General features: G+C 42.2%; 1 protein-coding gene across 17 annotated transcripts in view; it reads left to right on the forward strand.

Annotated features, from left to right (window-relative positions):
• MYOCD (myocardin) overlaps positions 1-12826 on the forward strand; it is a 149913-nt gene that overhangs the window by 97626 nt on the left and 39461 nt on the right. For all 17 annotated transcript variants that reach the window (XM_038536908.1, XM_038536911.1, XM_038536909.1 and 14 more), the window contains 2 exons: positions 466-541; positions 3439-3600. In XM_038536908.1, coding sequence (XP_038392836.1) covers positions 526-541; positions 3439-3600 — 178 coding nt within the window. In that variant the 5' untranslated portion in view covers positions 466-525. The remainder of the gene's footprint in view (positions 1-465; positions 542-3438; positions 3601-12826) is intronic.

The following is a 12826-nucleotide window of genomic DNA, read 5'->3' on the forward strand; positions in this document are numbered from 1 at the left end:
ATTTACATCTTCATAGGTCCTAAGAGAGAAGGCAGGTGAATATTTGGAAGGGAGCGTACATTGTCATGTTTTACCAGATGGACTTGGGGTACATTTTGTCTCTAACCATAGTCAGTTTCGTGGCTGTTTTAAGAGTCCGTGAACTAGAACAGACTACAACACAAACAGTGTGGCATCATTGGAGGTTTATTAATATTTTACTAACATGCACCTGCCTGGCCTTTTAGGGTGCAGGGGTTCTTACCTCTTTACTGAATGTTTCCATCCCAAAATTACCAGAGAAGCTTTGGTTAAGTGTTCCTGCATCAAAATGTAGGAGGCCGGGGATAACGCGCAGGTCCTATTTGCCAAAAGAAGGACTGTTTTCCCCTTTGAGAGAAACCGAGGCTCTTTTAAAAAGGTAAAATGAGGCAGGTCAACTGTGTGAGGTCACCAGCGGAATATGTCCTGTGTTTGTGCTTGCAGGCTGAAGACGGTCTGAAGCACAAGGTCAGAAACAGGCCCGACCGCGCCGACGTGGTTAATATGCACATACTCCAAGGTGAGTCTGCACCCAGGCATAAGCCAGAAGACTGGGCCACATGCCAGAGTTCTTCCCTCTGTGTGTCCTGTTAAAAAGTGTCCCCTGCCATTCCAGAGTGGTCATTTGAGTTGTTCTAGGGCCTTAGAGACAGTCAAATCAGGAAGATATGAGCTGGGCTCCAGTCTCAGCTGTGCTACTTCCTGAACCTCCCTGAGCATGCCTCTCTCCCTGCCATGTATCAGATGCCTCTGAAGTGTGTCCACCCTTTAGCCAGTAATGAACCTCTAGTATGTTAACTGAAGAAAATATTTTATTTTTTATACAAAAAATATATATGTATATACAAAAGTGTATATACATACATACAAAAAATGTATATACAGCGGTGTTGATTGAGGAGTTATTTTTGATGTTGAAACATTGAAAACAGTGAAATGTTCAACACTAGAGGATTGGCTGAATTAATTATCCATCATCTGGATGATTGAATACCTTGCAGCCACTACAAATGAGACTTTATTTTTGCTTTATTTTATTTTAAGATTTTATTTATTCATTAGAGACACAGAGAGAGGCAGAAACACAGGCAGAGGGAGAAGCAGGCTCCATGCAGGGAGCCCGATGTGGGACTCGATCCCAGGACTCCAAGATCACACCCTGAGCCAAAGGCAGACACTCAACCACTGAGCCACCCAGGCGTCTCCAAATGAGACTTTAAAACAAAAAAGATATAATGAGAAAAGGCTTGCAAGATGACGTTGAGTGAAAAAAAAAAACAGAAAACAAAGCTATATTCATGGTCTGATTCGGGGATGGACAAACATATACATAAATAGTATTTGTAGTCCAATTCTGTGATTTAAAAAAAAAAAGAAAAGAAAAGAAAAAAATAAACATAGTCCAGGGGTGCCTCAGCAGCCCAGTTGGAGAGTGCGACTCTTGATCTCAGGTTGTGGGTTCGGGCCCCATGTTGGGTATAGAGATTACTTAAAAACAAATCTTGAAACAAATAAATGCATCAATCAATCAATCAAAAACCTAACCCTAACAATAAATATAAATAGTTAAGAAAGACATCCACCTATTAAAAACAGTTGACTCAAAGTGAGGAGTTTCTTGACTCTTTCATGTTTTGTATACTTTTTTAGCATTTTCCATGCTTAGGATGGACAAATATGTAGTAATACCACAATTAAAAATGCATGAAAGGGGCGCCTGGGTGGCTTAGTCACTTAAGCATCTGACTCTTGATCTCCGCTCAGGTCTTGATCTCAGGGTCATGAGTTCGAGCCCCATGTGGGTTCTACACTAAGCATGGCGCCTACTTAAAAAAAAAAAAAAAAAAAAAAAGCATGAGAAATGTTATTTGTTACATCATCACAGTCTTGTATTGAAATAGGCTGTGAACTGCCACAACCCCCAGTTCAGTTGCATGTCTCTGGTGGTTCCCGTGGGATCCTCTCTTCTCCCCAACAGATATTGGGAATTAGCACCGTAGGACACCACAGATCTGTCAGATACTAAATGACCCCTCTTTGCAAAGGTTCATGGTCTAGTTTTGGAAGCAGCAGTATAAGATGGGAGAACATGGCTCTCTGTACTAGAGACAGACAAGCAAAAGGGGCACGTTAAGATAGACTTCGTGCTGGGACCTGAAGAATAGGCTGCTGGGCTGGTAGTGGGGAGAAGATAGGAAGCACACGAGGGTGGGGAAACTAAGCAAAGCTACAAAGGTGAACTTGGTAGGACATGAGAGACAGAAAAGGAAGGACCAGGGCCCCTGGAGTGATTGTTTGGGGATGGAATCTCCGTTCATGGTGCAGCCAGAGTGGCATCATGCAGGGGGTTTTGAGGGAGGAGTATTTTTTGAAGATTAATTCTGTGTTGGTGTGCAGGATGAATCCAAAAGATCCCTGAGGCAGGGGACCCAGCAGAAAGCCCTTGGCATGACCTGAGGGGACGTTAGGGAAAGTTCAAGGGAGAACTGAGATTCGAACCTGTTCTTTGGTTCAGAGTACGCATGTTTTGTCTCAATAAGATCTGACCTGTTGCAACCATACGACATCGCTGGACTGCTCCTGTATGGAGATTTCTAGATCAGCCACCAGACACCAGGTCTGGGTTAGTGGGTTGCTAATAATAGAATGACAGGGCTGGGAGGCTGGTGTGTGAATATCTCCCCTTTTAAACCTACAGCGTTGAGCCTAAAGCTACAAAGTTTTACGAAATCCTAACGGCTCTGATTAGAGCAACAACTGGTTGACTAGACTCTCCTCCAATTTCTTACACAGATTCTGGGAGTAATAGAAAGAGGAATACACGGGTGATTCGGGGCTTGTTAGCAACCTTTATCACCCTCCAAATGATGAGAAACTGCCCTTTGGATGAATTGAATTTTAAATTTCCCCTGTTGAATACGTAATTGTCTCAAAGGGATTTTTTTTTTTCTTTTACAACGGATCTTGACTTTGGCATAATTTAGTGTCACAACGTCACCAAACCTAAACCCCTTAAGAAAGTGATACTGCAAATAATTATAATAATAGATGGATTTGCGGCAGTCCCAGCCCTTGCCAAGCAACCTACAGGCAGGATGTGCATCCAAATGCTGTAGTTTAGGGTCAACAAGCAATGTAGGCCCCATGGACTTCCTGCTCACAGAATTGCCAAAATGCACATTTTTTTTCCCCAGGAATCGGCGCAAAGCACGTTTCTCTAACTCTTCCGTGCGTCTTGATTTGCCTTTATTTGGAAGTGTCTAGTCTTTGCTGCTAATCCATGTGAAATGACCATGATCGCACTGAAAAATCATTAGGGTGCGACACAATGGTTCGCTTACAAAAGCAAAAAACAGCACCGAAGCCAAAAATGATGTCAGAACTCTAGAACCGATTCTTCTTGTTTCGACCTCTTAGCCTCCACTGCAGAGAGGTCCATCCCAACTGCTCAGATGAAGCTGAAAAGAGCCCGACTCGCAGATGATCTTAATGAAAAGATCGCTCTCCGGCCAGGGCCCCTGGAGCTGGTGGAGAAGAATATACTCCCTGTGGATTCTGCTGTGAAGGAGGCCATAAAAGGTAGTTAGAAGCCATGGTAGGCTTCCCTCTGTGCTTTGGGATCTGAGGGCAGCCAAGGCTCTGACAGGCTGAGGGCCCTGGGGGCGGGGCCTCTGGGGGTCCTGGGGGTGGGGCCTCTAACTGCACAGGAGTCCTGGTGGTGGGGTGTCGCTGTCCCAGAGTCTCCATCCCCAGAGGTCCTGGGAGTGAGGGCGACACTCTTCATCCTTTCACCTGTTTGTTTGGGGTTGCAGTGAATTTATAGATTAGTTGATGGGTAATTTATATGTTTAAAATATTTTAATTCTTTGGAGACAGGAATAGAGTTTCTCTTTCCACGTATTCAAATGATCTTTCATGCTTTTTTAAAGTCATGTTAATTATGGTTGACATAGGAAATCTATTAATTTTGCACATTGATTTGTAACTTTGAAGAATTTCTTAATAGGGCCAAGAGTTTCTCAATTTATCTTAGACTGCCTGGGTACATAATCATATCTCCTACAAATAATGAAAATTTGTCTCCCACCTCATTTTTTTTCTGCCTTGGTGCACTGGCTGATACTTGAAAAGCAACATCAAGGTTTTATTAGTATATGATATAATTAGCATCATCTAAAAAATTATAGTATATTCATAGTATAAATTATATAGAATTTTCATGTTTTGTTTACATTACATATTTGTGAATTATATGAATTTTATATAAAGTGTACAATATACTATATTAGATCAACTTAATATATATTTTATTACATATAAGATATCTATATGTTGTTATGTATCATATAAAATTATAGATATGAATTATATAAAGCACATTATGTTATTTCATATTCTATAATGAAAAATGCAATTTAATAATTATAAATATATTACATAGTAGAAAATCATCATTATTTGTACATTGCCAGTGCTTCAATCAGTATTATATTATTTTATATATGTTATGTTTTGTTTTGTTGATAACAATTTTTTTGTTTCTATCATAAATGGTGATTTCTTTATTCACGTACCTCTGTATATGATGTTAGCTTTTAGGTATGCTAAGGAAGCATTTCTTTTTTTTTTTTTTTAATTTTTTTTTTCATTTATTTATGATAGTCACAGAGAGAGAGAGAGAGGCAGAGACACAGGCAGAGGGAGAAGCAGGCTCCATGCACCGGGAGCCTGACGTGGGATTCGATCCTGGGTCTCCAGGATCGCGCCCTGGGCCAAAGGCAGGTGCCAAACCGCTGAGCCACCCAGGGATCCCAGGAAGCATTTCTCTATCCTATCCTATTAAGACTAGGGTATAAGACAGATGCTGAATTCTTAAATAATTTCAACATGCACAGAAAGATGATCACATGGCTTTTCTTTTTGACCTAGGAATATGCATTGCCCTCTTTCCTAATCACCTTGCATTTCTGGAAAAATCCTATGTAGAATGTTTTTTCTAGAAATATCTGATATTTTATTTGAGATTTGCATCTATTTTATTAGGGTAAGAGTTGCTGCTAAACAAACCACAACATTTCAGCAGTTTAACAATAGAAGTTTATATCTTGTTCATAAACAGTCCAGGGAGGATTTTCCATAATGGCAGATCTTTCAGGCACCCAGGCCCCTTCAGCCTGGCTGTTCCACTGTTCCCTAGAGCAGGACAGCAAACTTTTTCTTAAAGGGCTGGACAGTAAGGAAGCGATTTAAGCTGTCACAACTACTCAGCTCTGCTGCTGCAGTGCAAAGAGTCCTAAGCAATAAGTCAACAAGTTGGCATGGGTGTGTTCCAATAAAACTTTATTTACAAAAGCAGGCCCACGGGCCATAATTTGTCAACCTGTACCCGACAGCCCTCACATCCTCTGTACCTAGCCAGTGAGAGGAAAAAAGGAATGGAAACACCCACTCACCTATTTTAAAGGCCTCTACCTAGAAATAAGCACATCACTTCTGCTCCTATTCCACTGCGAAAATAGTGGGTAGGGCTGGGGAACCTTTTGTTTTCTGGCTGAACAGTGATTTTCTGGCAATGTCTCTCTACCATGAAAGGTGGAACATAAATTTTGATGGATAGCTAGTCTTCTCTGCTACAGTGTTCACAAAAAATAACCGTCTTTGTTGTTGTTTTATGCTTGTCAGGTTTAAAGTGTCAAGATTATACATGCTTCACAAATAAGTTATAATTATCTTTCCATATTTTTCCATGTTTGGAAAATGTTTAAATATGACCCCAATGATCAGCTGTTTGAAAAGATTGCCTATTAAATTTGCGGAGGCTCTGGTACTTCCCTTAGCAGTAGTCCTGTGATAGCTGTCCTTTAGTTTTGTCCATAGTTACTCATGTATTCAAATTTTCTCCTTAAGAAGACTTGTACAACTGCAGAAGGGGGAGAAACAGAAGGGGAAGGGGCAGAGGGAGAGGGAGAGAGAGAATCCTAAGTGGGCTTCATACCCAATGAGGAGCCCAATGAGGGGCTCAATCTCATCATCCCAGGACCATGACCTAAGCCGAAATCAAAGAGTCAGATTCTCAGTCGACTGAACCACCCAGGTGCCCTTAAAATTTGCATTTTTCAAAAAATTCTCATTATTCCACTGACTTACAAAGTTATCAGCCTAAAGTTGTATAAAGTCTTGGCTTAGAATTGTTCTAAGCTGCTCTCAACCAGGGGTTCTGTTGTATTTTTCAATGCAGTGTTGTTAAATCGTTTATTTACTCCCTTCTTCCCTCCTTCATCGCACTTGCTAAAAGTCTTTCTATTTAGTCGGTTATTATCACAAGGAAGCAGTTTGTGAATTTGTTTTGTGGGTTTTGGTTTCTGGTCTCTTACTTGGATTCATTTAATTTTGCTTTGCATCAAGGTCATCAAGAAGGAGAACCTCCATGAGGAGAGCTGAGGGTCAAGACTATTCATCAGTTTTGGGTGCAGTAGGGACAGGTGGAGGCAGAGGGAATGTTAAACAACATGCCTCTATTTAGGTGAGGAGTCAGAGAGCATGAGCAGGAGTATGGTCAGCAGAAATGGATAAACATGAGGGCTAGCAAAAAAAAAATATATATCAATTGAGACAAAGGGAAGGCAAGAGATAACACTTAGGTTTCTCTTTAAGGTAACTGGGTAAATGGCAGCCATTTATCAAGATGGAGCCCATGAGTAGAAGAGCAGATTTGGGGTGAGATGATGGATTCTTGTTTCACCTGTGGAATTTGAGGGGCCCACAGAAAACCCAAGGGCAAGGGACTAAGTAATGTGCTCTATTGAACTAGAATGCAGGAGAATATTGACCTAGAATTACAGATTTGGGAGACTTGAGTATATAAATTAATGGACTAGATAAGGTTGGCTTTTCATGCATCTATTTCTTCACTTTCTATCTATGGAGTATGTTCTATGTCAGACATGATTCTAAATGCTTGAGGTATGTTAGTGAATAGAACATTTCTGCTTCAACAGAGCTTCTAGTGCAGTCGGGAGAGGTGGGTAGTATACAAACAGGTAATGAATAATTATATATCATAATTAAAGGGTATAAATGATGTAAAAGTGAAGGTAGTATAGGGTTGAAGGAATCAAGGGTGCCCGCTAGAGGGTAGTTGGGAGGAATGGAGAATGTATAAAAGGGGAAGAGGTCTAGGAGGCTCCCAGGCAGTGATCTTTAAGACAGAGGTAGGGAGGCTATGAAAATGAAGGGGACAAATGGCCACAGAAAGAGATGGAGCATATGGTTGACCAAACCAAGGAAAATCCAGCACCAGTAATGGAGACTGATCCCAGCATTAGCCTTGTAGCAATAATCTTTTGATGTGCTTAAGAGTTTTGATGGCATCATACGAAATGTCATAAAGACCTAAAAGTTACTCAAAGACCAGCTGTAGATCTAGCACTTGGAGTGGCCCATCTAGTGGTGGTGATCACCCAGCCCCCTCTTCTGCCCATCACTTCTTGTGATCAGATCATCTCCCCATGGTGAAATGGTGACTTGGCGATGGTTCATTGTGGGTTGTTTTCTGGTGTCTGTGTATTTCTCCCAGTCTCCAGTGGTTTTCCAGATGTACTTAGATTCTCCAGCACTGTCTACAGCTGGGTTTCTATGTTTCCACCAAGCTCTGGGTGGAACACTTGGTCATTGTCTTCCTCCCGGTTTTAGTAAAGACCAAGTACTCTCTAACCCCCGACTAATCTAGAACTTCTCCCAACACAGAAAAATATTTTTTTTTAATTTTTAAAAAATTTTTACTTTTTAATTTTGAGTCTAGCAGAGTTAATATACAGTATTATGTTAGTTTCAAGTGTGCAATATAGCGATTTAACAATTTGTACATGACTCAGTGCTCATCATAAGTGTACCCCTAATCTTCTTCATCTATTTCACTCATTTCCCACCCACCTCCCCTCTGGTAACCATCAGTTTATTCTCAATAGTAAAAGTCTGTTTCTTGGTTTGTCTCTTTTTTTCCCCTTAATTTATTTATTTCTTAAATTCTACATATGAGTGAAGCCATATGGTATTTATCTTGTTCTGACTTATTTCACTTAGTATTATACCCTCTGGATCCATCCATGTTGTTGCAAGTGGCAAGATTCCATTCTTTCTATGGCTAAGTAATATTCCATTGTTTATACACTACATCTTTATGCATTCATCTATTGATGGACACTTGGATTGCTTCCGAAATTTGCCTATTGTAAATACTACTGCTATGAACATAGGGGTGCATATATCTTCGTGAGTTAATGTTTTCATATTCTTTGGGTAAATACTCAGTAGCGGAATTACTGGATCATATGGTAATTCTGTTTTAAGTTTTTGAGGACCCTCCATACTGTTTTCCACAGTGGCTGCACCAGTTCGCATTCCCACCAATAGCGCATGAGGATTCCCCTTTCTCTGCATCCTTACCAACACCTGTTGTTTCTTGTGTTGTTGATTTTAGCCATTCTGACAGGTGTGAGGTGGTATCTTACTGCGGTTTTGATTTGTATTTCCCTGATGATGAGTAACATTGAGCATCTTTTCATGTGTCTCTTGGCTATCTAGATGTCTTCTTTGGAGAAATGTTTATCATGTCTTCTGCCATTTTTTATTAGATTATTTGGTTGGTTGTTGAGTTATATAAGTTATTTATATATTTTGGATACTAACCTTTATCAGATATGTCATTTGCAAATGTCTCCTCTCATTCAATAGGTTATCTTTTACTTTTGTTGATTGTTTCTTACATTTTATTTTGATAAAATCCCAATAGTTTATTTTTGTCTAGTTATGTCTCAGGAGAGACATAACTAGAAAAATGTTGTAATGGCCAATGTCAGAGAAATTACTGGTTGAGCTCTCTTCTGGGACTTTTGATTTCAGATTTCTCATTTAGGTCCTTTAATCCATTTTGAGTTCATTTTTGTGTATGGTGTTAGAAAGTGGTCCAGTTTCATTCCTTTGCATGTAGCTGTCCAATTGTCCCAATTCCATTTGTTGTAGAGACCATCTGTTTCCCATTGCATATTCTTGCCTCCTTTGTTGAAGATCAATGAACCATATAAGTGTGGGTTTATTTCTGCGATTTCTATTCAGCTCCATTGATCTATGTGTCTATTTTGTATCAGTACCATACTGTATCAGTACCATTTTGATTACCTCATCTTTGTAGTATATCTTGAAATTGGAGATTGTGATACCTCTAGTTTTGTCTTCTTTTTCAAGATTGCTTTGACTTTCTGATTTGACTTCCACAGGAGGAAGCTTAGGCCTCCTCATGGCCACATTTCAGAGGAGTATGCACCTGATTCCCTGTTTCCTCTTCCTAGAAAGTCACTAAAGGGGTCTGAGCACCCACTTCCAACATATGGGGGGAAGGGATTCTCCATACCAACAAGCAATGTGCAGAACACCATCTGGGCATCCTATAATTCAACTCAATTCTGACACTACCTACCTGGTATAGCATCAGATCTCACAGGTAAAGAGTTCAGTCCTGCAAGGTCACCCTCCTCTTCAGACACCAGTCACAAACACTGTCACCTATGCTTCTGATCAACTAACTACAGCTCTGAGTTTCCCACACTGCCCCCCTTGAGTTCAGTTAGTTTGCTAAAGCAGTTCACAGAACTCAGGAAACCCATTTACTTACTGGATTACCAGTTTACTATGAAAGGGTATAGCCCAGTAATAGAAGAGATGCAAAGTCTGAGTCAGGTATAGGGAAAGGGTGAGGGCCTTCCATGCTCTTCAGGTATACCACTCTTCCCAAATCTCCACATGGTCATCAATCCAGAATCTCTCCAAACCCTATCCCTTTGGGCTTTTAATGGAGGTTTCATTACAGTCACAATTGATTAGATCATCGACTACTGGTGACTGAACTCAATCTCCAGCCCCTCTCCTCTCCCTGGGTATCAGGGGTTGGAACTGAAATTTCCAGGCCTTCTGATCACATGGTTGGTTCTCCTAGCCACCAGCCCCCATCCTTAGGTGAGGTCCAGAAACCACCTCATTAACATAACAAATGACACTTTTGTGGCTCTCATCACTTAGAAGATTCCAAGGATTTTTCAGAGCTCTGTGCCAGAAAGGGGGTCGAAGTCCAAGTATACATTTCTTACTATAAATCACCATATCACAAATGCAAACAGCCAGAGTCTCTCAGGACAGAACCCTGAAACAAAACACCAAATATGATGTTACAGGGGAGTGAGGATTTATGAGAACAGAAATTATATACTGGAGTTTAGCATGGCCTCCTTGAGCTGATTAGTGGGTCATTATTACTTAAAGATCCTTCATTTTGAGACCCCTGGGAGCCTACTCCTAGATTGTTAATTCTCTATCTGGCCATCTGAGTCTTTACTTGACAGGAGAAACATCCCTCAGCTTCCAAGGAAGCTGCTTCTTGTCCAGAGGCCTGGCTTCTGCTTAAGTGAAACAGAACCCCTGCTGCCTTTCCTGGTTTTTTTCAAACAGTGGGAGGATGCTGGTTTTCAGTTCTAACAGACGAACTCCTCCTCCTAAAGTGTCCTCACCTTTCCCTTGGTCTGGCCCAGGTGGCCACCTGAATGCCCAAGTCAGCTACTCAGCTACTTTAAAAAAAAAAAAAAAGACTTGAACCTGCGACTCCGTTGTCAAAGATAAATTAGCTCTTTGCATCACTATAACCCTTTAACATAAGGAGCAGTATTTCTAGTCCACCAGGGCTGGTCTGGAAGACATCCATTTACAGCTGTCACTTCCATTTCTAAAAGATCTGATGCTAGTCTTTGCTCACTCACATCCCCAAGCTGCAGACTTCATAACCAAAGAAAACAATTCCTATTTACTAACAATCCGGTCATTCTTCAGTGTCTGGAAGTCCTGACGCTCTGATCATTTATTTCAAGGCAAATAGACAATAATCATGGCCCTGAGCCAGATGGTAGAGTCGTTTGCTTTGGAAGAAGAAGAAGAAGGAGAAGGAGAAGAAAGAAGGAGAAGGAGAAGGAGAAAGAAGAAGAAGAAGAAGAAGGAGGAGGAGGAGGAGGAGGAGGAGGAGGAGGAGGAGGAGGAGGAGGAGGAAAGAATAGGTTTGTTTTGGCAAAACTTTCTCGTGGACAGAATTTATCATTCCATAATGAGAAATAATTTCAAAAATGCACCCGATCCTGAGGAAAGGGGGCAGGGGGGCTTGAGGCATATGTGAAAAATAGTTTTCTGTGCTGGGGGCCTTTGCTGCCCCATGAAGCGGTCACTGGCATCACGAAGTGCCTGTAGCTGGAGACAGGTGCTGCTCCCCTGAGAGAGCTCTGATGGGGCAGCCGGTAGAAGGGAAGCAAGAAACGAGGCTCAAGTATCTTCACACACTTTCTGGTCTCCTTCGTCCCTTGAGAATTAACCTCAAGCTCTGACACAGGTTGAGTCCTGTGAACTGTCGTTCTCCACTCATGTGGTCCTAGCACCAGCGTTATGCCTTAGACTTAAGGCAAATTTCTAAACTGCCAGGAATCTGAAGAAAAGGAGTGGTCGCTCCTCTAAACATCCACTGACATCCAATTCCATAAAAAAGGCATCTATCTAATCCCTTTCAAGAGCAGCAGGTTCTGCCTTTGTTGGAAGATGCCGTCCATCCTCTACAGACGGTGGCATCTTCCGTGTATTAAAATATCTTTAGGCGAGAGCCACATTTAAACCAGAGTTACTTCCCCAGGGATCACATCCCTTTGGAAATGGATTTTACTTCAGTCTCTTCCAAGAGGGCATTAAGAAGAGATGGTCTGTCTGTGAATTAAAATAGCTCTCCTACGGTCCCACTTCATGGTCTCCTGCCCCTGGGGCGGGTCCTAGCGGAAAGGTACCTAGGGCTCCAGCTATCTCACTTAATCTTGGATTTTTAAATGTTTATGCAAAGAAAGTACAACTGACTCATTCATCTAATTGCTTCCAAGAGGGACAGGGAAAGCTCAGAGCCGCCAGGCCCACATCCCCCAGGGGCCGGTGCCCAGAGCCAGCCCCGTGGGCATAGCGGGGTTGGGGGGGGATGATGTCAGGGCTTCCCAAAGCGGGTCCTTGTCACCGCACCACCTGACGTGTGTACAGGGACAATAGCCAGCGCACCGCACTCCAGCAGCATCCAGGGCGCCCCGTGCGGGGGATGGGGGGAGATTGGAGAGGAGGCCCAGGGTCACAGCACAAAGCCCACAGACTTGGTTGTTCCAGAGGCAGGCCGATAAGATGACCTTTGTGCCTTTCCACATGAGCCTGGCTTGAGCCAGGAGGGAGAGGCAGTGACAAGCAGCCTTTCCCGTGACTCACTGGCCCTGGGGGAAGGTCTGTCTGTCTGGCTTTCCTAGGACGACCCCCTCAGGACAAACCATTTTTAAAAAACAAAACAAAACAAAGCAAAAGACTCTGGAATTGTGCTGATCTTTGCAAAACTGACTGCAGGACCCACTGCCTCTTGGGTGGTCTTTTTTTTTTTTCTTTTTTTTTTTTTGAGAAAGGCAGACTTGCCACAAGCAGATACTCCTAACGAAAGCAACGACAATCCTCAGGGCTAGAAATGATTGAGCGCTTGCCCTTCAGGGACTGGGCTGGGCGCTGGGCACGGGTGACGCTGTCTTAATCCTCAAAGCCTGGAGAGGTGATGAGGACTGTTACTTTCATTTTCGGGACGGGGACACTGAGGCTCTGGGTGGTTCAGTAACTTGCCGACAAGAACTAGCGCTGAAGTGGTAAAAGGACCAAGAAGCAAAACCAAAACCGCCCGAGTCCAGACTTTAAGCCCTTACTGGCCGCG

This window comes from Canis lupus, chromosome 5 (genome assembly GCF_011100685.1).
Source record: "Canis lupus familiaris isolate Mischka breed German Shepherd chromosome 5, alternate assembly UU_Cfam_GSD_1.0, whole genome shotgun sequence".
NCBI lineage: Eukaryota > Metazoa > Chordata > Mammalia > Carnivora > Canidae > Canis > Canis lupus.